Genomic DNA, 22,850 nt, shown 5'->3' with positions numbered 1-22,850 from the left:
TCAGGAATCACTTCTGGCAGTGTTCAGGAAACCATATGGGGTGCCAGGGACTGTACTTGTTTGGCCATGTGCAGAGCACACACCCTGACCACTGTACTGTCTTTTCCCAATCTCCTTCTGATGAATTTTAACTAAATTTAACCTCTTTTCAGCATTCTGCTGTAAAAGAAACTTTTAAATTAGTTTTCCCAAGAGGTGGAGTGATAACACCAGAAGGGACCTTGCCTTGCTTGTAGCTGACCTGGGTTCAATTTCTGATATCCCATATGGTCCCTTGAGCACTTCCAAGAGTAATTCCTGAATGCAAAGCAAGAGTAACCCTGGAGCATCACCAGTATAGCCCAGAAAACAAACAAAATTACTATTTCCTGGATAGTTAGAGATAGGCCTAGAGCAAATGACACATTATCTGGTTTGGGAAGACAGAGGTAAGAGTACAAGTGAGTAGGGCATGGTGGAAGGAGAGGTTTCATTCTTGTTCAAAACACCATCTTAAATAATACATACCTCTTGGGTATCTTTTTTTTTTTTCTTTTTGTGGTTTTTGGGCCATCCCCAGTAGTAGTGCTCAGGGGTTACTCCTGGCTCTGCACTCAGAAGTCTCTTCTGGCAGGCTTGGGGGACCATATGGGATGCTGGGGATCGAACCTGGGTCTGTCCCAGGTTGGCCGCGTGTAAGGCAAACACCATACCACTGTGCTATCACTCTGGCCCCCATTGTGGGTATCTTAATAGAACAATTTATGTATCAGCTTTGGAGAGCATGCTGGGATTCAACTTAATGGTTTTAAAGTACTTGAACATTTTATTAAGAATTTCAGTAATAATTGCTCTTGTGACATAAACCAGGAGCTTAGATACATGTTTTCAATGATCTTTATGGGATTCTGACATTGATTAATCATTTCTATTTTATAGACCAGGAAATTGAGACTCAGAGAGATTAGGTGACTTGTCACAGGCCACATATTAATGAGTTGTCAAACTAGAATTGAATTTTAGTTAAATCTAACTCCGGACTGTTGTTTTTCATGGAAAGCTATGAAGTCTGGCTAAAATACTTTTGTCAGCTAATACTGTTTACTAGTGACAATTTTATTTTGCCTTTTGTTCTGGGTTTTCAGCAAGGCTCAATGGTGGTACTCAGGTGCTACTCTTGGCTCAGTGCTTGGGGCAGCTACTCGACTGTGCTTGGAGCACCAAATGGTGCTGGGGACCAATACCAGGCCACTTGTATACAAAACACTCTGTCTATTGAGTTATTTTTCTAACTTCAATGACCATATTTTAGCAAAGGTGAAAAAGAATCGAGATTTTTTTTTTCCAACAGTAGGACTCTGATCATGATCACTGTCTCGGGGCATTCTGAGGGATTCTATGTTTAGAGTGCCCTGCTGAAATATACCCATGACATTCTTCAAAGAAGTGGATCAGGCACTTTTGAAATTTATTTGGAACAATAAACACCCTGGAATAGCTAAAGCAATCATTGGGAAAAAGAACATGGGAGGAATTACTTTCCCCAACTTTAAACTGTACTACAAAGCAATAGTTATCAAAACAGCATGGTATCAGAATAAAGACAGGCCTTCAGATCAGTGGAATAGGCTTGAATACTCAGAGATTGTTCCCCAGGCATACAATTACCTACTTTTTGATAAAGGAGCAAGAAATCCTAAATGGAGCAAAGAAAGCCTCTTCAACAAGTGGTGTTGGCACAACTGGCTAGCCATTTGCAAAAAATTGAACTTAGACCCCCAGCTAACATCATGCACGAAGGTTAAATCCAAATGGCTGAAAGACCTCGATATCAGACCCGAAACCATAAGATATATAGAACAACACATAGATAAAACACTCCAGGACATTGAGACTAAAGGCATCTTCAAAGAGGAAACTGCACTTTCCAAGTAAGTGAAAGCAGAGAATAACAGATGGGAATATATTAAACTGAGAAGCTTTTGCACCTCAAAAGAAATAGTGCCCAGGATACAAGAGCCCCCCACTGAGTGGGAGAAACTATTCACCCAATACCCATCAGAGAAGGGGCTAATCTCCAAAATATACAAGGCACTGACAGAAATTTACAAGAAAAAAACATCTAATCCCATCAAAAAATTGGGAGAAGACATGAACAGACACTTTGACAAAGAAGAAATACAAATGGCCAAAAGACACATGAAAAAATGCTCCATATCACTAATCACCAGGGAGATGTAAATCAAAACAACTATGCGGTACCACCTCACACCCCAGAGATTGGCACACATCACAAAGAATGAGAACAAGTAGTGTTGGCGGGGATGTGGAGAGAAAGGAACTCTTATCCACTGCTGGTGGGAATGCCATCTAGTTCAACCTTTATGGAAAGCAATATGGAGGTTCCTCCAAAAACTGGAAATCGAGGTCCCATATAACCCAGCTATAAAACTCCTAGGAATATACCCTAGGAACACAAAAATACAATACAAAAATCCCTTCCTTACACCTATATTTATTTCAGCACTATTTACAAGACTCTGGAAACAGCCAAGGTACCCTTCAAGAGATGAATGGCTAAAGAAACTGTGGTACATATACACAATGGAATATAATTCAGCTGTCAGGAGAGATGAAGTCATGAAAATTTCCTATACATGGATGTACATGGAATCTATTATGCTGAGTGAAATAAGTCAGAGAGAGAGAGAAAAATGCAGAATGGTCTCACTCATCTATGGGTTTTAAGAAAAATGAAAGACATTCTTGCAATAATAACTTTCAGGCACAAAAGAGAAAAGAGCTGGAAGTTATAGCTCACCTCATGAAGCTCACCACAAACAGGGATGAGTTTAGTTAGAGAAATAACTACGTTTTGAACTATCCTAATAAAGAGAATGTACGAGGGAAATAGAAAGCCTGTCTAGAGTACAGGCGGGGGTTGGGTGGGGAGGAGGGAGATTTGGGACATTGGTGATGGGAATGTTGCATTGGTGATGGGTGGTGTTCTTTACATGACTGAAACCCAAACACAATCATGTATGTAATAAAGTTGTTTAAATAAAAAATATAAATTGCTATGCAAAAAAAATGTATATATGGCAAACCAAAAACAAACAAAAAAAAGAAATAAACAGTTGGAGTATTCTGTGAATTTATTTTCTAATAGCTAACTTGAAACGTAAGAGAACTCCAATAACCCAGGGAACTATGAGATGACTAAAATTGGAAAATAGTTGTCTAGCATCTGCAGTTTGGGGTTTTGCCTGATAGTATGAAATTAGAGGAACTTTGACGGGAATTCAGGATTTGACTAAGGTAAAGAGAGTTCTGGATTCTGGTGGTGATTTAGATTTTGAGGTGAATTAGAGATTGTTATCTTTTTCCTAGTTCTTGTTTATAGAGAAATCTCTGGGTCTGTCACTTATTCTTCTGAGCCTGAGCCAAGCCCTGTGGGTGGACCCTCTGGGCCTTCATATCCTGATTTGCCAAATGTGGAGCATGGAAGGGTGATACCGTAAGGCCCCACTGTTGTCTGTTGTTCTCCTGCAAGTTGCCTTGTTTTCTGTTTTTTTGTTTTTTTTGGTTTTTCTGCCACACCATTTGATGCTCAGGGGTTACTCCTGGGGGACCATATGGGATGCCGGGGAACCGCGGTCCTTCCTTGGCTAGGGCTTGCAAGGCAGACACCTTACCTCTAGTGCCACCTCGCCAGCCCCGCCTTGTACTTTTTTTCATGTTTCTACTTTTGAGGTCTAGAGGTGGCAGTATATCTACCTGATTGCTTAAAATTCTAGTCAAGGTTTAACAGAGAATAGAAGCAGCCTTAAAATCTAAGGGAGAAATTCTAGATGTCAGATAGAACCAAGGAAAGTTATCAGCAATAAGGAATAGGATGAGAGACCTTGAACTATGAAAATTGAGAAAAGTAGCAGATTGGACTTCCCTTTATAAGGAGGTCCTTTATTTAGATAGAAAATTTTCACTTAAAGTGCAGATTCCATTCGAACCACCTGGTAAGTTAAACATAGATTACTGTGCTTGTCTCTGGGAAGTTCTGATTCAGGTATAAGGTGGACCTGGAAATTTACATTTCTCTCTCTCTCTTTTTTTTTTTTTTTGGTTTGATGTTCAGGGGTTACTCCTGGCTAAGTGCTCAGAAATTGCCCCTAGCTTGGTGGGACCATATGGGATGCCGGGGGATCAAACCGCGGTCCTTCCTTGGCTAGCGCTTGCAAGGCAGACACCTTGCCTCTAGTGCCATCTCACTGGCCCCGGAAATTTACATTTCTAACAAGCTCCTTGGGAAGTTGATGTTACTGGTTTTGGGAACTAAGTTTTAAGGACTAATTACTAACTAATAAAACTTGTTATTGCAACCAGACATTGTAATGTCTAGAAATTATTTTGTTTGTCATAATTTAAGGATGGTGAGGTGATGGTGGGGTGAGAAAAGGGACAAACCTCTCTGGTATGTAATGGATAGAGGTTAGGCTGGGTTGCTTCTAAACTTTCTATATTTACATGCAAGTACACAGGTCAAATTTCCTTATACCCAGCAAATAATTATCCTATTTTAAATGCCAATAGTACATAGATTGAGAAACTGTAGTTTAGATAAAGTTTTTAGGAATAGTAGGACTATTTACAATAGCCAGAATTTGGATATAACCCAGATGCCCAACAACATATGACTGGCTAAAGATACTCTGGTGCATCTATACAATGGAATACTATGCAGCTGTTAGAAAAATGAAGTTATTGGGGTCGGAATGATAGTATATTGGTAGGGCGTTTGCCTCGCATGAAGCTGACCCAGGACAAACCTTGGTTTGATTCCAGGTGTCCCCCAAGCCAGGAGTGATTTCTGAGCACATACCCAGGAGTAACCCCTTAGGGGGCTGAAGAAATAACATGGAGGTAGGGCATTTGCCTTGCATGCAGAAGGATGGTGGTTTGAATCCTGGTATCCCATATGGTCCCTGAGCCTGCCAGGAGCGATTTCTGAGCATAGAGCCAGGAGGAACCCCTGAGCGCTGCCAGTTGTGACCCAAATCCCCCCAAAAGTAAAATAAATGAAGTTATGAAATTTGCCTATACATGCATGGATATGGAGACCATTATGTTGAGTGAAATAAGTTAGAAGGAGAGAGATAAGCACAGAATAGTCTCATTAGTATGTGGGATTTAAGAAAAATAAAAGGCAGTATAATAATCATACCCAGAGATAATAGAGATGAGGGCTGGAAGAACCAGCCCATAATATGAAGCTGATCACAAAGTGGTAAGTGCAGTTAGAGAAATAACTATACTAACAACTACCATGACAATGATAGTGAAATACAGTGCCTGTCTTGATGGACAGGGGAGAGGGGAGAAGGGAAATGGGGGACAATGGTTGTGGGAAAGTTGCACTGGTAAAGGGGTATGTGCATTTTATGGCTAAAACCCAATTACGAACATGTTTGTAACCAAGGGCATAAATAAAGAAGTTATATGGAATAAAAGGGTTTTTAGGAGCTGAATATGGGAGAATAGGTTAGGATTTTTCTGAGGAAATATTATAAATCTGGCTAGAGGGGAATGTGGGAGGTGGCATACCTGCGTATAGAATAGTAATTAAATTCTGTTTGGGAATAGAGGCCTTACAGACTTAAGTATAACACATATTAAAAAGCTCTCTCATAATACGGATTTTCTAGATCATTGTTGAGTCATCTTTCACACTAAGGGGTTAGTTAGGGCCGTTAATAAATTGGCAAGTGAATTTTCTACTTGATTATTTCACTGATTTGTATGAGTTGCAGAATTTACTTTGCAGTCCAGATTGGATAGACTTGGAGACGGAAGGATTACTCATAAAGTTGCAGTCCTATTGCTTTCTGTTGAGCAAATGCTCTTGATAGATGTAGATCTGCCTTGGATTCCATCTCTTCTATGTCTTAGCAGCATAAGCTTCTCTTTGTCTCATTTTTTTATTTGTTTTTTTGGGTAGTCCCTAGAGTTTTGTGGATTCTACTTGAACCTCCTCCTGCATACAGGGTATGCACTCTGCTTTTTGATCTCTTCTTCTTATCCAAAATCACCTGGTGATGCTCAGGAGTTACTCCTGACTATGCGCTCAGAAATCGCTCCTGGTTTGGGGGTGCATATGGGATGCCGGGGGATCAAACCACGTCCTGGGTCAGCCACGTACAAGGCAAATGCCCTACTGCTGTGCTATCGCTCCAGCCCCTGTCTCAATTTTCTTGTTTCTAAAATAGGCATAATGATATTTATATTATTGGAGTAAGGACTGAATAGTGTGGCACATCTTCCTTAGAAAAGCACCTGGTATAAAGAGAGTTTGTTCTTGTTTGGAGGCTCTCTGGGGTAGTGCTCAGGCACAACTGCTGGTGGCAGTCCCTAGAGTTTTGTGGATTCTACTTGAACCTCCTCCTGCATACAGGGTATGCACTCTGCTTTTTGATCTCTTCTTCTTATCCAAAATCACAGAATTGAATATTGGTAACAAAGATGAGGTTGCGGATGGTAAAACCACAAAAAGAAATTATATGACTTACTTTATATCTTTTATCACATATGTTCTATTTTTATCTTCATTTAAGGTAGTCAATATTACTCCAATTTTATAATTGAATATCCAGTTTGTGAGGCTTAATAAATTGTTGGAGGTAACAGTCAGGTAGGTGAATTAATTAGAATTGCAATCCATTCAAACTGTTTCTTGATCTTATCCAATTAACTTCTTGTTTGCTTGTTTTGGGGCCATACCTGGCTGTATTCAGAGCTTGTTCCTGGCTGTGTGCCCAGGGTTCACTCTTGATAGGCTTGGGGGGGGGGGGTCATTATGAAGTACCAAAGATTGGATCTGGTTGATTGTGTGGAAGGCAAACTGTATTATTAGCTCAGTTCCCTAATGGACATTTTTATTAGATATTTTTAGAATAAAAATTCTGAAAAATGATCTTACTTTATATTATCTCTCTGGCCCCGATTTTTTAGTGCTGCTCCTTATACTAGATAATGCTTTGTACTTTATTTTAAATAATGAAAATTGTTTAAAGCTTAGAAAATGCCATGGGAAAAGCTGTGGATAGTGGATAGTAGTAGTGTGCTTGCCTTGCATGCAGCCTACCCACTTTTCATCCCTGGAACCCTGTATAGTCACCCTGAGCCCCACCAAGAGTGGGGCTTTAAACACCTGTGGTGTGGTCCAACGCTCATAAACACTTCACAAAAGAACAGAAATGAAGATGGAGAAATTTTAGGTATCTAGCTGAGCATGAATATTTTTCAATTGTTTTGAGTTGCAGCTTTTAAGAGGGCCCCACATTTCCTATATTGATATATATTATAACATAATATATATTATATATGAGCACTCGGTGGTGCTCAGGGGTTAGTACTTATAGCTCTGCTCAGGAATTACTCCTGGCATGCTTGGGAAACCGTATGGGATGCTAGGGATCAAACCAGGTTTGATTCCATGCAAGGCAAGTCATTGTGCTATTGCTCCATCTCTGAGATAAATAATACTTTAATAGCATTAATGAAATATATACATATTGGTTTTCTGGGGGTCACATGTAGTGATGCTCCGATGTTATTCCCACTTTAGTTCTCAGGGATGACTCCTAGTGTAGTACTCAGTGCCAGAGACTGAAACCAGGCCTCCTCATGCATAGCATGCAAGCCAATACTTGGAGCTATTTTCTCAGTTAATGCAATATTTTAAAAATGAATGAATGCAAAAAATCTACAATGAACAAACGCAAAAAATTGTGGAGTTCTATCTAATATCTAAATAGGTAATCTATTTTAAATAAAATTATATTTTAATTGTATCACCATGAGATAGTTACAAAGTTTTTCATGATTGAGTTTCAATCATATAATCCAGTGAACATTAAAAATTTTTTTGTTGGGTTAGAGAAATAGTATAGCAAGAGCCAAGTTTGATCCCCGACAGCCTTTATGTCCTCAAATCCTGCCAGGAATGATGCTCAGTACAGACCAGGATTAAGCCCTGAGCTTAATCCACATGTGTTTAATGAAACAAAACCAAACTAAATTGGGGCCATAATAATTGTTAAGTGGGTAGGATGTTAGGTTTCATATGACTGACCCGGGATTGCTCCTTGGAAACTTGTATGTTCCCCCAAGCCTGCCAGGAGTAATACCTGAGTGCAGAGATAGGAGTACATCTGAACACCGCTAGGTGTTGGTGTTGGTGTGTGTGACTCCCACCAGGGTACCATGCAGGACTGAACCTCAGACTTTCATATACAAAGCAGGTGCTCCAGCCTTTGAGCTAATCTTTCTGGTCTCAAGATAGCTTTTTATTTATATTTATTTATTTATAAGTTTGTTTGTTTGTGGGGAGGCACACTTAGGGGTTACTCCTGGCTCTGTGCTCAGAAATTATTCCTGACAAGCTCTGGGAGCCATAAGGTTTGAACCTGGGTCAGCCACAAGAGCAAACACTCTACCTGCTGTGTTAATGCTCTGACCCTTATTTTTTTTAAAGAGCTTTTAAAGAGCAAATGTGGGAGAAATGTACAGAGGTTCTTGATAGTTCCACTCTGCTCTTTCACTTCCCATATTATCAACTTTTCTTCCTAGAGTAATTAAAATCGATCATTATCACCCAAAGTCCATAGTTTTTTTTAATTTAAATTAATTTTATTGAAGCCATTGTGATTTACAAAGATTTTCATAGTTGGGTTTCAGACATACTATGAATCAGGGCCAATCCTACCACCAGTGTTGAACTCCCTTCACCATGTTCCCAGAGTGTATTCCAAAGTCCATAGCTTTTGTGAGGGCCATTCTTATATATTATGAGAGTTTGGACAAATGTGTAATGGCATGTGCTTTCCATTATAGTATCATGAAGAATATTTTCACTGCTCTAACCCAGTGGACATTTCTTCTTGTCTATTTTGGACTGGGCACAGTACTGGATGTTGAGGATTAAGAGAGGAATTAAACCTACTTCTTTTCTCAAGGTTTAGAGCCCAGCCTGTTTTCAAAATCCAGGCTGTTTTTCCACTCCAGTGCACTGCTCTGTCCTTTGCATTCCCAATTTCTCTGTTTTTCTAGAAAGTTAAGGGAGAAAAGTGGCCAGAATATGGGGAAACAAAGGTTTTTATATATATATATATATATATATATATATATATATATTTTTTTTTTTTTTTTTTTTTTTGCACTATTTCTTTATGAAAGTGTGTTAATATATTTTTTTTTGTTTTGTTTTTGTTTTTGGGTCACACCCGTTGACGCTCAGGGGTTACTCCTGGCTATGCGCTCAGAAGTTGCTCCTGGCTTGGGGGACCATATGGGACACCGGGGGATCGAACCGCGGTCCGTCCAAGGCTAGCGCAGGCAAGGCAGGCACCTTACCTCTTGCGCCACCGCCCGGCCCCAATATATTCTTTATTTTTCTTTTTTCTCTGTTTTGTTTTTGTGTTAATATATTCTAAATATTGAGAGTTGTATATTGTCCCTTTGAATAACCTGTTCCTTGTCAAGAGGTTTATTTTACTTTATTTATTTATTTATTTTTTTTTTAGTTTTTAGTTTTTGGGTCACACCTGGTGGTGCTCAGGGGTTACTCCTGGCTGTCTGCTCAGAAATAGCTCCTGGCAGGCACGGGGGACCATATGGGACACTGGGATTCAAACCAACCACCTTTGGTCCTGGATCGACTGCTTGCAAGGCAAACGCCGCTGTGCTATCTCTCTGGGCCCTTACTTTATTTTTTATAATTTTAAAATTTAATTAGAGAATCATGGTTTACAAAGTTATTAATTGTTGTGTTTTAGGCATGTAATATTTCAACACCAATCCCACTACCAGTGTCGTCTTCCATCATCATTGCTACCACACTTCAAAACTTGCCAAGAGGCTATCAAAACTTTCCAATGAGTGTAAGGAGGGGCAGTTGGATTTTATTCCTCCATTCTGTGGAAGACATTTGCAAAGTAGTTTGACAAAGTTACTTAGACTAACAAATTTATAGCCAGATCTCTAGATCTACTTTATGACAGAGCTTAAGAAACTTTATTTTTGGACCAGAGAGATAGCTCAGTCAGCCAAAACACAGTTGTTGATTTCAGAGCCCAGATTTATTTTTGGGCACTATATTGTTCCTCAAGCATTCCCCAATATAGAGATAGGAGTAGCCCAATATGGTCCCAAAACAAAGATAGCTCCCATTTTTTTTTAAAAATGAAACTATTATTTTTTTTCTATTATTTTTTTTTTTTTTATGTTTCTTGGAAAAATAAAATCGAGAGCTAGAATAGGTTTGGGTAGAGATTGAATGAACTTCAAGAATGTATGTGAAAGCTATTTCTGCAGACCTCAGTTTTTAGAAAAAATACTCTAAGAGACAGTGGACTGAAAGCTTATGAGGAGAACAAAAAAGGTAAACACACTAAAGAAAAATGTCTTCTTGACAAGAAGAGTGAATTAAGAAATATATTGTGGGGCCGGAGAGATAGCATGGAGGTAAGGCATTTGCCTTTCATGCAGAAGGTCATCAGTTCGAATCCCGGCGTCCCATATGGTCCCCTGTGCCTGCCAGGAGCAATTTCTGAGCATGGAGCCAGGAGTAACCCCTGAGCACTGCCGGGTGTGACCCAAAAACCACAAAAAAAAAAAAAAAAAAAAAAAAAAAAAGAAATATATTGTGACATTTCCTAGTATATCTCAGAGGTGGAGAAGCTATGAGATCCTCCATGCCAATGCCATAAAGAAAGTCTTATTGAGGTTTGTCATTGGAATAGTCATTTTGCTTTGATTTTTTTTCCTCTCCATCCTAGTCTTTGCTTTTCATTATGCCTAGTGTTTATTATTTTGTAGTTACAAGATAATTACAGAGATAGTACAGATAGAGTACAGAGATAGCTGCTGTACTTAATATTAAGATGTTAAGAGAAATAGACCCAGCCAATTCCTGCTCTAGTCAGTAACTTCTAATCTAATACATGCAGGTGTAATAAAAGATTTTGAACATATACTGCTCAGCCTGACTCAAGTTGAAGTATTAGAGTCAGAATCTGATCCTTCACTCTCTGTTTCTTCCAATCTTTTCCTATTATTTTTATTTTCTTAGACATCCCAGGAATTTGTGGAGAAACTGACCAAACGATTAAAAAGACATCCTGAGGAGACAGGAGGTTTCCAAGAGGCACCACTGGCCTACGATGCTATCTGGGCCTTGGCATTGGCCCTGAATAAGACTTCTGGAGGAGGTGGCCGTTCAGGTGTGCGCCTGGAAGACTTCAATTACAACAACCAGACTATTACTGACCAAATTTACCGGGCCATGAACTCTTCATCCTTTGAGGGTGTCTCTGTGAGTTATTGCTACTTCTGTAATACTTGGTGGTGGGGTGGGAGAGGGGAGAGAATGAGAGAAAGAAGAGAAAAGAGAGATTATAATTGGTTTCAGACAGAGAAAATCCTACATAAGAGCAGAAGGGAAATATAGTATATATAGTTCTTTTATTTTCCTTTAATTTTGGGTCACACTCAGCAGAACTCGGGGACTAGGTGAATATCCAATCCTTCCCTTTAAGCTATCTCTCCAAGATGTATTCCACTTATTTTAACTCTTGCTCTAATTTCCTTTTAATCTAGATATTTATGAGTTGATGAAAATTGTAGGATTTTATTTATTTATTTAAAACTTTATTGATTGATTGATTGGTTTTTGGATTACACCAAGTGGTCCTCAGGGGTTACTGTTGGCTCTGCACTCAGAAATTGCCCCTGGTAGGCTGGGGGCCCAATGGGATGCCCAGAATCTATCTGTGTTCCTCCCACACTGGCCAAATGCAAGACAAATGCCCCACCATTGTGCTATCTCTCTGGCCCCAAATTGTAGGAGTTTAAAAGAGGAATAGACACAAATTAGCTTCTTCTTCCTTTTTAAAGTGGAGAGATTAGGAGCAGGGAGATACTTCAAAGGTCTGGAGAACATGCTTTGTGTATGGGAGGTCCAGCAACTTATGATTTATCAGCAGTGTCCTCTTAGCACTGAGCCATGTCCCTGAGAACCACTGGATATGGTCTCTCAAACTTAAATCAATAGGTAGATAAATAATGTGGAAAGATTAGTGACGGGAATTTGGTGACTTGCTTGGGTCACAGAGCTAGAAGCTAGGTCTGTTGGTGTTCTGCTCTTTTTGGCAATTTTCCCCATTCAGATTTCACAGGTGAAGGATATTCTCTGAAGAATAATGTTTCTGAAATCTAGGGTATGGACATCTGGGGTATGTCCTATATACAGGCAAATACCATAAATAGATTTCTTTCAGAAGCACACTATATCAAAAGCAGAAGAATCTAGAGTTCCTGATGTTCTGTTTTCACCCTTGCTTTTATTCCCTTTGCCTTTTTTTAACATGTTTCTTTCCCTCAGGGTCATGTGGTATTTGATGCCAGTGGTTCTCGGATGGCATGGACACTTATTGAACAGCTTCAGGGTAAGCTTGGGGACATGAGGTGACTGGGGAATTGGGGGGAGCAGCAATCTGGTATACCTGGAAGAACACCAGGGCATATCTGAAGATTTCCTCAATGTCTCCCCATCCATCTTCTGTCCTTGTTTATTTATTATGGGACACACATAGTAGTATTTGGGGACTGCTCCTGGCTTCATGCCAAGAGTTACTCCTGACAAGTGCACAGAGATCCCTGTTGTGCCAAAAATTGAATATGGGCCTCCTGCATACAAAGCACATGCTCTGTCCTTTGAGTTATCTCTCTGCTCTATCCTTGTTTTCAAACTCTTAAATAATAATCAAAATAATAGTGATAATAGTAATATGGTAGGTTTTATGAATTGTAGTTATTGTGTTCTTGAAAGGGACATGCACACAAAACCCACATTTCTCCCCCTTCCCCAGTAGCTACCATTTTAATTTTAGAAATTTCCATTTAGTGATTTGGGTTGAAGGATTAAGGATTTAACAGTTGCACATTTATGAAGTCAAAGAAAATGAAATTTAGGAAATTAAAGGAATTTCTTGTTATGTAAACTATCATTCGTAAGATTTTCATTGTATGTGTATTTTGGCTATTTTTAGTTTGTATGTCTTTACTTTTTGCCTTTTTGTTTTGTTTTGTTTTGTTTTTGATTTTGGGTGATATCCAGTGATGCTCAAGGCTTACTCCTGGCTCTGTACTTAAGGATTATTCCTGGTAGGGGATATGGAACTATATGGGTGCTGGAGACAAATCCAACTTGGCTGTGTGTAGAACAAATACCATACTCTGTGTACTATCTCTCCAGCCTCTGTTTTTTTCTTATCATTTAGCACACTTAGATATTTATACGATATTTATGAGTTAATTAAAAAATTCTATTCCATTCTCAGATCTTTATAGCATAGCTATGAGCTGTTTCTTGGCTTTCTATGAAAAGTTTCTTTCTTTCCTTCTCTCCTCTCACATCCATTCAAATCGTCTTTGTATCCAACACAAGAGAGAGTGGATTTTAGCCATGATGAAAGTGGTGGGGGTTGGTTTTGAAAGAAAGGTTATGTTGGTAACTTGGACTGTTTGGATAGTTCAGTACAGAACAGAATTTTAGGGGTGACTGAATTTTACTTTGTGATTGTTTAAGAGGTGAATGGCAGTTTTATTTTATTTGGAATTTTTTTTGTCCACTTCGCTCATGGGCTACTTCCTGCTCAGAGCTTAAGATTTGCTCAGAGGTACGATTGGTATATTGGTATAAAATAGGCACTATTGGTATAAAATAGGGTTGGCTGCATGTGCCTTAATCCTTATATTAGCTTTTCACTCCTGCAGAGGGCAGTTTATTTAAGGAATTAGTACCTAGGCCAAAGGAAGGGGAATTTCTAAAATTAAAATGAAATACCACACGGAAAAAAGTCTTATAATTTTATTGTGTGTGAGAGGAAGAATAAGTAAAGACCTATTTAAAGCTTTAGAAGCCTGAATCAACATGAGAAATGTCTTTCCAAGAGAGGTGTGAGGCTGCAGAATGGGTGGCAGACATACTGTAACCATTTTCACTGAAGGGTTTTGCACATCTGAGATATTTTTATTGATTTGCATTGCCCTAAAGCCTGTCAGACAGCCCCTTATGTCTTTCCAAGTGTGGTACTTGGGAAATTAGAAACAACCATGAAAACTAAACTGGGAAGTTAAGAATGCCTTAACTTAATTTGCTCTTTACTCTTTACTTATCTATGGTCATTCCTATTTTTATCTGCTAGGTGGTAGCTACAAGAAGATTGGCTACTATGATAGCACTAAGGATATTCTTTCCTGGTCCAAAACTGATAAGTGGATTGGTAAGTGGATTGATTGAACCTGTTTATATTCTCTTTCAACCCTTCTGGACCATTAAATAAAGGGGTCAAGTGTTTAAATAGAGTGTAGGGGTAGGTGCTATTAGTTTGAAGTGTGTTAGGGACTGGGTTTATAAAGAAAGGGAATAACATTTCTAAGATCTGGGCAAGGAAGTTTCCCTTGGTGGATTTGGAGAGAAAATAGGTTGTTGTTAGTAGGTCACTATTAAAAATAGTTCATTGCTGAGAGACAGGGAGTGGGTAGGGGGCTGGAAATGGAAAATCTAATAGGGCTTCCCAGATGTTCTGGGGCCTGGATATATGTGAACTAGTTAATTTGGTCATTTGTGGACTATGGGAGAAGTTGCAAAACCTCATATAATTGTCCTTTGCTAAGGCAGGCTTTTTATTTATTTATTGTTCTTATTATTTTTTTTTGTGTTGCTAGGGAAAAACCTAGGCATCCCAGCCTAAACTGTACTTTTTATTAGAACTTTTAAGAAGTATTTAATTTAATTTTTTTCATGGCAGCATGTGGGCCATGCTTGTAGGTGATCGAGGGCTACTCCTCGATCTGTGTTCTGGTGTCACTCTTAGTAGTGTTTGGGTACCTCCTACAGTGCTGGGGAAGAATGGGAGCCTGTTATATGCAAGACAAATGTCTGAACCCCTGGGTATCTCTCTGGCCTTAAAATGTGCTAATTTATTTATTTAGTTTTGGGGGCTATATATGGCAGTGCCCAAGGCTTACTTGCTGTATGCTCAGGAATCATTGTTGGAGTCCATGTGGGGTGCCAGGGATTGAACCATTGAATCTAGGTTGGCTGCGATAAATACAAGTGTCCTACCTGCTGTACTATCTATCCAGCCTTTTAAAATGCTCATTTTCACAAGGAAAAGTAGACTGTTAGTCTTCATTCATTTGGCTGGCTCAATAGTAGAAATGGGAAGATACTAAAGATGAATGAAAAGATTCATGAAGAAAGTTAGATAAAATAAGTGATGGGTATGGAAGGATGCCTTAAAGATGGAGGGTGCATAACCATTAAATGTAGCTGGCATCTGCAATGTCCAACTGATTTCTAGTTCATGGCATTGATGGGGTTTCAAAATAAGTTTTATAATTTGAATTTAGGACAGTGTTCTCTACAGGTATAAGTGCTCTGTGGCCTAAATTATACTCTTTTTTCTCCAAGGCAAGCACATTGAAATTAGTATTATCTTTTATTCTTTTTTCTTTTTTGGGGGGTGGGGGTGAACTCTGAAAAACCTGAGCTTCTACTTATTAACTAGAATTGGGACTATCATCCTGCTAGGTTAAAAATCATAGATCATTATTCTTTTAAGGTTTGAAGGCAAAACTAGATATTTTTAAACTCTTTAGCATTATGATTCTACAACTGTCTTTTACATCTTTTAATCTGAATGATAAGGGCTTTATAATATTTATTTCTCAGCATGCCCTTCTTTCAACTACCATTTTTCCTAATTTCAAGAAAGAAGGAAAACAGAAAAAATGGGCCAGAGAGACGGGTACCTTGCAGTGGGTACCTTGCACATGGCCAATTTGGGTTAGATCCCTGGCACCATATAGGATCTGCCAACCACAATCAAGAATGATTCCTGAGTGCAAAGGCAGGAATAAGTTCTGGACCCTGCCAGATGTGGCCCCAAAACTGAAAAAAAAAAAAAAGTGAGAACAAAATATACAATAGAACAAAGAACTACAATAGCAACAAAACAACAAGTTTGCTAATATACTCTTGTCTTTCTCAACCTCTAATTTTACTTTCTCCTCTCTTTTCTGATTATTTCCTAAGAGCCATACATCAAAGAACATTCTACCTGTAATGAGCTTTATTCAGGTAGTTAGAGCCTTATGTCATTAAAGTGAAAGACCTGAGTGTCCATCACAACCTTTGTCCTTTGCCCCTTTCTCATCTTCATTCCTTTCTCTTCTTCCTCTCTCTTCCCCTGTCATGCAGGAGGGTCTCCCCCAGCTGATCAGACCCTGGTCATCAAGACATTCCGCTTCCTGTCACAGAAACTTTTTATCTCTGTCTCAGTTCTTTCCAGTCTGGGCATTGTCCTAGCTGTTGTTTGTCTGTCTTTTAACATCTACAACTCTCATGTTCGGTAAGTTTTTCTTCTGCAGTTTTCCTTATCTTGTTTGCTTCTCTGCGATAGTGATCATGCCTCAGGAATGGTGTGAGAACAAAAAACTTCATGGAGATTTTCATTCTCCTAACAACCACTGATAATCAAAACAGTGAGGGGCAACCAGGTTTAACTCCATGCCAGCTCCAAAGCAGCTGAAGGAAAAGTCAAATGTTTCCAGGATACAATATAGGGTTAACTTGAACTAGAGAGGTCTTTATTTTAGTGGGTATTCAGTGCTGGGGAAGTCTCAGAAGCACCATATCTACTAAATCCAAAATGGTTTTGTCTTTTATGATGGCTCTTTGCTCCATGCCTGTCTCCAGCCAGTGGCCCTGAGATTGAGTCAGATTATTGTGTGGCTATTGGAAGAAGATAATTCTGCTCTTCTCCCTCTCCCACCCTTCCCATCTTTCTGCCCTAGTTATATCCAGAATTCGCAACCCAACCTGAACAATTTGACAGCTGTGGGCTGCTCGCTGGCACTAGCTGCTGTCTTCCCACTTGGATTGGATGGTTACCACATCGGAATAAACCAGTTTCCTTTTGTCTGCCAGGTGAGAAGTTGGTTGGCAGCACCTTCAGAATGTGGCTCTTACACCTTTGAGGAACAATTCTTATAATGTTGAGGATTCTGTGTTTCTTTTTTTTCCTTTTTTCTCCTCAACTCTTGTCACTGTTCCTTTTCCCAAAATTACCCTTCTGATCTCGCTGGACTGTGCTTTCTTTCTGCTTCTGAAAAAAGCCTCCAGACTTTTGTCACTTTGTAGTTTCCTCTTTGGTTCCAAGGTTGCCATGGCACATTTTGTGGAGAGGAGGGAAGTTTTGAAAGCTAAGGGAAAGAGTCTGCACAAAGCACCTCTGAACAACAGTAGTTTATGTGTATGTCTGGGCTGAGAACAAGAACAGAAGACTTCCTGTGGGAGCTTGGTGGCATGGGGATGGGGACTGCAAGGATGAAGACAGAATTAAACTGTTCAACAGGAGATTCTGGGGGTAAAGACATACTGTTTCAAAGGAAGGAAAGTCTGTAATGTCCTTTACAGGTGGAAGGTTCTGAGCTATGATGAACAGTTTATTTTAATGGTGATATTTGTATACTTCTCTGTTATGCTGGTGAGAAACATCTCTCCTTTTCCCTGTCCATCCTTACTCCTCCTTCCTGTGCCTGTCCTGATCATGCCTTTCTGCTCATGGCATTTGCACACACATGCACTTTTAGTTCATTAGTTTGTCTCCAATGAAAACAATGTGCAGTAAAGAGGCTGTAGTGTAGGTAGGTAGCAGAGTAAGAATGTTCATCAAGCCCTACTGAAACAAAGGAAGTAGCTCACAGATAGTTGAATGAACCTCACAAATGTGGTATTGAAAGGGTATTGGCATAATGGGATTCTGTCAGCTAGAAAATAAGGGTGTAAGAGATAAAAGTAATGTGCATTTGGCAAAAAAATACACTAGAGGGGGATGGAGTGATAGCACAGTGGATAGGGTATTTTTGCCTTTCATGTGGCCAACTGGAGTTTGATCCCTGGGATCCCATATGGTCCACCGAGCCTGCCAGGAGTAACCCCTGAGCACTGATATATGTGGCCAGGAAAATAAAAGACACAATAGAAAGTAGATTAAAAAAGAGGTAGTGGTTCCTCCTAAATGGAGCGTGGAGAGCTAGGCTAGGAGATGAACATAGAAAGGTAGTTGGGTCTTGTTGCCAAGGGTCTTACATCACATCAGAAGGTGTTTAGGCTATGGTCTGTAAGCACTGGGGAGAAGTTCACAATCAGAGTTTTTAATAGATTTCTCTCAATGATCAAATGCAAGATGGATGGAAGTAATTTTGTCAGAAGTAGGAAGATTCTCTCTTGCCTGCTTTCTCCTCATTCCCTCTTTTCCCTTACTGATTGTATCGTGCCTGCTTTGTCATCTGTTTCCCCTTTAGCCCTACCCCATTCTTGCCTCATTTCTCCCTACTCCCCCACCCTCTTTCCTTTCATAGGCCCGCCTCTGGCTCCTGGGTTTGGGTTTTAGTTTGGGCTATGGCTCCATGTTCACCAAGATCTGGTGGGTCCATACAGTCTTCACAAAGAAGGAAGAAAAGAAGGAGTGGAGGAAGGTGAGCTGCTTCTGATCTCATTTCTTAATGACTTGGCTCTGGGGGATAGAGGACTTCCTAACATGCCTATGCTCTGTGTTTACTCAGACCCTGGAGCCCTGGAAGCTGTATGCTACAGTGGGCCTTCTAGTGGGCATGGATATCCTTACCCTCATCATATGGCAGATTGTGGATCCTTTACACCGGACCATTGAGGTAAAATTTGAGAGAGGTACTTGAGTCAAAGGGCAAAGGGACTTCCAGATGGTCAGAGTCTTTAGCACAAAGGATGATCTTGAGAAATGAAGCTCTCTGGACTCAATCCCATTCTTTTTTCCTAGGAGTCTCATGAGAGGTCTCTAGATTGATCTGAAAGAGATGGTGGGGATCTGGGAAAAAATTTCCAGGTCTAACGTAGAACTTGGCCTCAGTATTGAAAATCCCAGGGAGGAGATGGGACAGAGTTGGTAAGGGTTGGGAGAAGATGGTAATCATTTTACCTGTGATCTGATTTCTCCTTTAGACTTTTGCCAAGGAGGAACCAAAAGAAGATATTGATGAGTCTATTCTGCCACAGCTGGAGCATTGCAGCTCTAAGAAGATGAATACATGGCTTGGTGTGTGTGGGTTGTGGGTAACGGAAAGGCAATGATGCAGCAAAAGTGAGGGGGCAGGGTAAGATAGTAGGATTGAAGAGAGAAAGAGAGTTTAGATCAACTTTGTTTCAATATTGCTTTTTTAAAAAATGTGTTAGAGATTAAATCAAGGGCCTCACAAATTCAAACACTGAGTCACATTCTGGTCTAAATGTCACCCTCTGTTACTGCATTAATCTTTACTAAGAATGGGAGAAAGTTTATCTTTTGTTTAGATAAAGATTTAAGTAAGTATTTAGGGCCTAATACAGGGTTGAAGCAGCACTTGTGTTACTATTTTTATTTTCATAACCCAAACTGCTTGTTTCTAGTCAGCTCCCTAGAGTAGCTTCCTATCTGGGCTTTAGTTATATCACTCTGATCTGTGACTTCAAATGGCAAACCTACCCACATTGTACAAAGCAATCTTCCTGCATGGAACATAAGATGCTGTTTGTGGCCCAGCTCCTTGTTACCCAGTTCTTAAAGAAGAAGGTGCTGGGGCTGGCTCGGTGGTGCTAGAGGTAAGGTGCTTGCCTTGCCTGCGCTAGCCTAGGACGGACCACAGTTCAATCCCCCGGCATCCCATATGGTCCCCCAAGCCAGGAGCGACTTCTGAGTGCATAGCCAGGAGTAACCCCTGAGCGTCACCGGGTGTGGCCCAAAAACCAAAAAAAAAAAAAAAAAAAAGAAGGCGGCACTATCTGGGCAAGTTTGGTAGACATGAGGTGGGAGGAGGTAATATATTGGGTTACTCAGTGAAAGAGCAGAATTGAAGGAGGACTAAAGAGGATAATAGGAGAATACAGAAGAGGTAAAGCACTTGCCTAGCATGCAGCCAATCCCAGTTCAATCATTGATACTACATATATTCTCCAAACACCATCAAGTGTCATTAATGAACACAGAATCAAGAATAGCCCTTGAGTACCACCAGCAGTGGTCCAAGCCCTTTCCAAAAAATATAAAAACAAATGGCCAAGTTGGAGGCCAATTTTTATTATGGAGCTACCAGAAGAAGCAGGTGGAGGTGGTAGAGAGTAGGGAAAATAATGGGGACATGGAGGGCTTGTTGCCTGGGTGACTCTTCCTTGCTATTCTAGGCATTTTCTATGGTTACAAGGGTCTGCTTCTGCTACTGGGTATCTTTCTTGCATATGAGACCAAGAGTGTTTCCACTGAGAAAATCAATGATCACCGTGCTGTTGGCATGGCCATCTACAATGTAGCGGTGAGTTCCCTAGGCAGTTGGTCTTCACCCAAGAGACTGACTACCAGCAATGTAGATTGGGTGGCATGGGAAAAATTGGGTGCTAGGTCTGGGCTTAGTTTAGTAGAAGTTTTAAAAAGTATTTTAATATTTCAGATTTATAAAACCCTAATAGTTGATAAAACACATTAGAAATACTTATTAAGTCTTTATATAGCCACTCAGTGAAGTTGACATTGGTATTCCCAGAAAAGCTATATAAAAAGAGAAACTCAACTGCTTGTCTGTGGCTCACAGACTGGAGTCTGAACCAAGAATTCGTGTTAGGAACTGACTTTTGGGACCTTAAATGTATGTAGAGAAATTATAGGAGCTCTTGCCTAAAGGTTAATGTTGATAAGAAATGCTTTGGTACAGTTTATGTGGAATTCTTCTCAATCTAGAATTGAGGATGCTCCCGAGGTTAGATTATTTCAAGTGGCAAGTTTGCCTGACAATTGTCCTTACAGACTTTCTTTCTGGGGAAAGGAAACTTTTTATGTTTTCTGAAGACAAGGCTGAGATTTCCCAAACATATTTTGCCTCCAGGTCCTGTGCCTCATCACTGCTCCCGTCACCATGATTCTATCTAGTCAGCAGGATGCAGCCTTTGCCTTTGCCTCTCTAGCCATTGTTTTCTCCTCTTATATTACCCTGGTTGTGCTCTTCGTGCCCAAGGTGAGGTTTCAGTGTCAGCCCACCTCTTCCACCCAGGCCCTCTCTCCCTTACTCCCAGGGTGCTGCTCTTTGTTTTACCTTTCCTCTCCTACCATTTGATTCCTTTGGGGTGGGGCAACTTGTCTTTATTCTTTCCTTCTCAACCCTTCTTCCCCTGCCATCAGTGAATCATTGACTGCTCACCCTCTTATGCCCTAAACATTTGCTCATAGATGCGTAGATTGATCACTCGTGGAGAATGGCAGTCTGAGGCACAGGACACAATGAAGACAGGATCATCCACCAATAATAATGAGGAAGAGAAGTCCCGGCTGTTGGAGAAGGAGAACCGTGAATTGGAGAAGATCATTGCTGAGGTGTGTGATGATGGTAGCAGAAGGTGGCAGGATTAGCATCCTGTGTCTTAGGTTGGAGTTTCTGAAGCAGAGTCCAAGGTAGAAGTAGTTCTGGTATGTTTGTGTGTGTGTGTGTGTGTGTGTGTGTGTGTGTGTGTGTGTGTGAGAGAGAGAGAGAGAGAGAGAGACAGACAGACAGAAACAGAGAGAGAGAGATTTATCAAGGGAGGAACTTAAAAGAATACTTATTGGGGAGGACATGGTTGAACAAGAGTGCTGTTTCAGGTAAAATCCAGTGTTGAAGTCCTCAGGTAGAGGGGGCTTTGGAGCATGAACTTCTCTGTTAACTTGACTCCTGGAGGTAAGGCTGTGGCCCTGGGTATTGAGCCAGTGAAGGAGAACTGGGTAGGATCCCACTGAGTCTCTGCATCCCAGCCTATAATTAGGAACTTGTGGGGTATCCGAGAGGTGGCTAATCGAAATGAGTTGACACAAACCTGTAAGTTATTAGAAACTGTAAAGTCCTGACTTCCCCATCTCCATTTACCACCCCTGTTTTCCTGATCTCTTTCCAGCTGGTACCCTCACTGTATTCTTTTTGCTTTTCCTTTTGTTCCTTATTGATCATTTAAATTTATTTGTCCTTCTCTCATCATTTTCTCTCCATCTTTTTGGTTGTTTTTTTTTTTTTTTTTTTTTTTTTTTTTGCTCCTCTTTCCATTCTCTCCTCCACACCTCTTCATGATTTCCTCTTAACCCCACTCTCTTCCACGGCTTTCTTTTTATTTTCCAGAAAGAGGAACGTGTCTCAGAACTGCGTCATCAACTCCAGTCTCGGCAACAACTTCGTTCACGACGCCACCCTTCCACACCCCCTGACCCCTCTGGGGGTCTTTCTAGGGGGCCCCCTGAGCCCCCTGACCGGCTTAGCTGTGATGGAAGTAGAGTTCACTTGCTTTACAAGTGAGGGGAATGTGAGAGGACGACAGACCAATATGGGGGGTGGGAAGGAAAGGAATAGAGTTGGGGGAAGGAAGAATTCCTATCCCCAGATGGGAAGCACGTATTACATCTCTTGTAAAATCTGTTCCCATATAATTTTTATATCATAGCTTCATATTTAGTTTGTATCCCATTTGAAGCTTCTCACTGTCTCCTCAGGTGGGTGCCTCTCTACATATAGATTTCTTTATACAAAGCCTTTACTTTGTTGCTGCAGCTTCCTTTACCTTTGTGCTGTTTTCATCTAGTCAGGGTTTTTTCCAAAATGCTCTTTTCTTTCTAAAAAGAGTTTCTTGATTTCCCTGACCTCAGTAATCTTCCATTGTATTTATGTAGCCACAAGTTTTGTCTCCTTGATTTTTGCTCCTTTGGGAGTACTCATTTATTTTG

The 22,850-nt window shown here is 40.3% G+C and overlaps 1 protein-coding gene across 1 annotated transcript in view; it reads left to right on the top strand.

Annotated features, from left to right (window-relative positions):
- GABBR1 (gamma-aminobutyric acid type B receptor subunit 1) overlaps positions 1-22,550 on the top strand; it is a 36,564-nt gene extending 14,014 nt beyond the window's left edge. The window contains exons 12-23 of the mRNA XM_049765326.1: positions 11,105-11,347; positions 12,416-12,479; positions 14,241-14,318; positions 16,301-16,451; positions 16,897-17,029; positions 18,466-18,582; positions 18,670-18,777; positions 19,085-19,178; positions 20,300-20,427; positions 20,995-21,123; positions 21,336-21,479; positions 22,252-22,550. Coding sequence (XP_049621283.1) covers positions 11,105-11,347; positions 12,416-12,479; positions 14,241-14,318; positions 16,301-16,451; positions 16,897-17,029; positions 18,466-18,582; positions 18,670-18,777; positions 19,085-19,178; positions 20,300-20,427; positions 20,995-21,123; positions 21,336-21,479; positions 22,252-22,425 — 1,563 coding nt within the window. The 3' untranslated portion in view covers positions 22,426-22,550. The remainder of the gene's footprint in view (positions 1-11,104; positions 11,348-12,415; positions 12,480-14,240; positions 14,319-16,300; positions 16,452-16,896; positions 17,030-18,465; positions 18,583-18,669; positions 18,778-19,084; positions 19,179-20,299; positions 20,428-20,994; positions 21,124-21,335; positions 21,480-22,251) is intronic.
- The last annotated feature ends 300 nt before the right edge of the window (positions 22,551-22,850 follow it).

The sequence above is a fragment of the Suncus etruscus genome, chromosome 18 (assembly GCF_024139225.1).
Source record: "Suncus etruscus isolate mSunEtr1 chromosome 18, mSunEtr1.pri.cur, whole genome shotgun sequence".
Classification (NCBI taxonomy): Eukaryota; Metazoa; Chordata; class Mammalia; order Eulipotyphla; family Soricidae; genus Suncus; species Suncus etruscus.
This window is presented reverse-complemented; position numbering and strand designations above follow the sequence as displayed.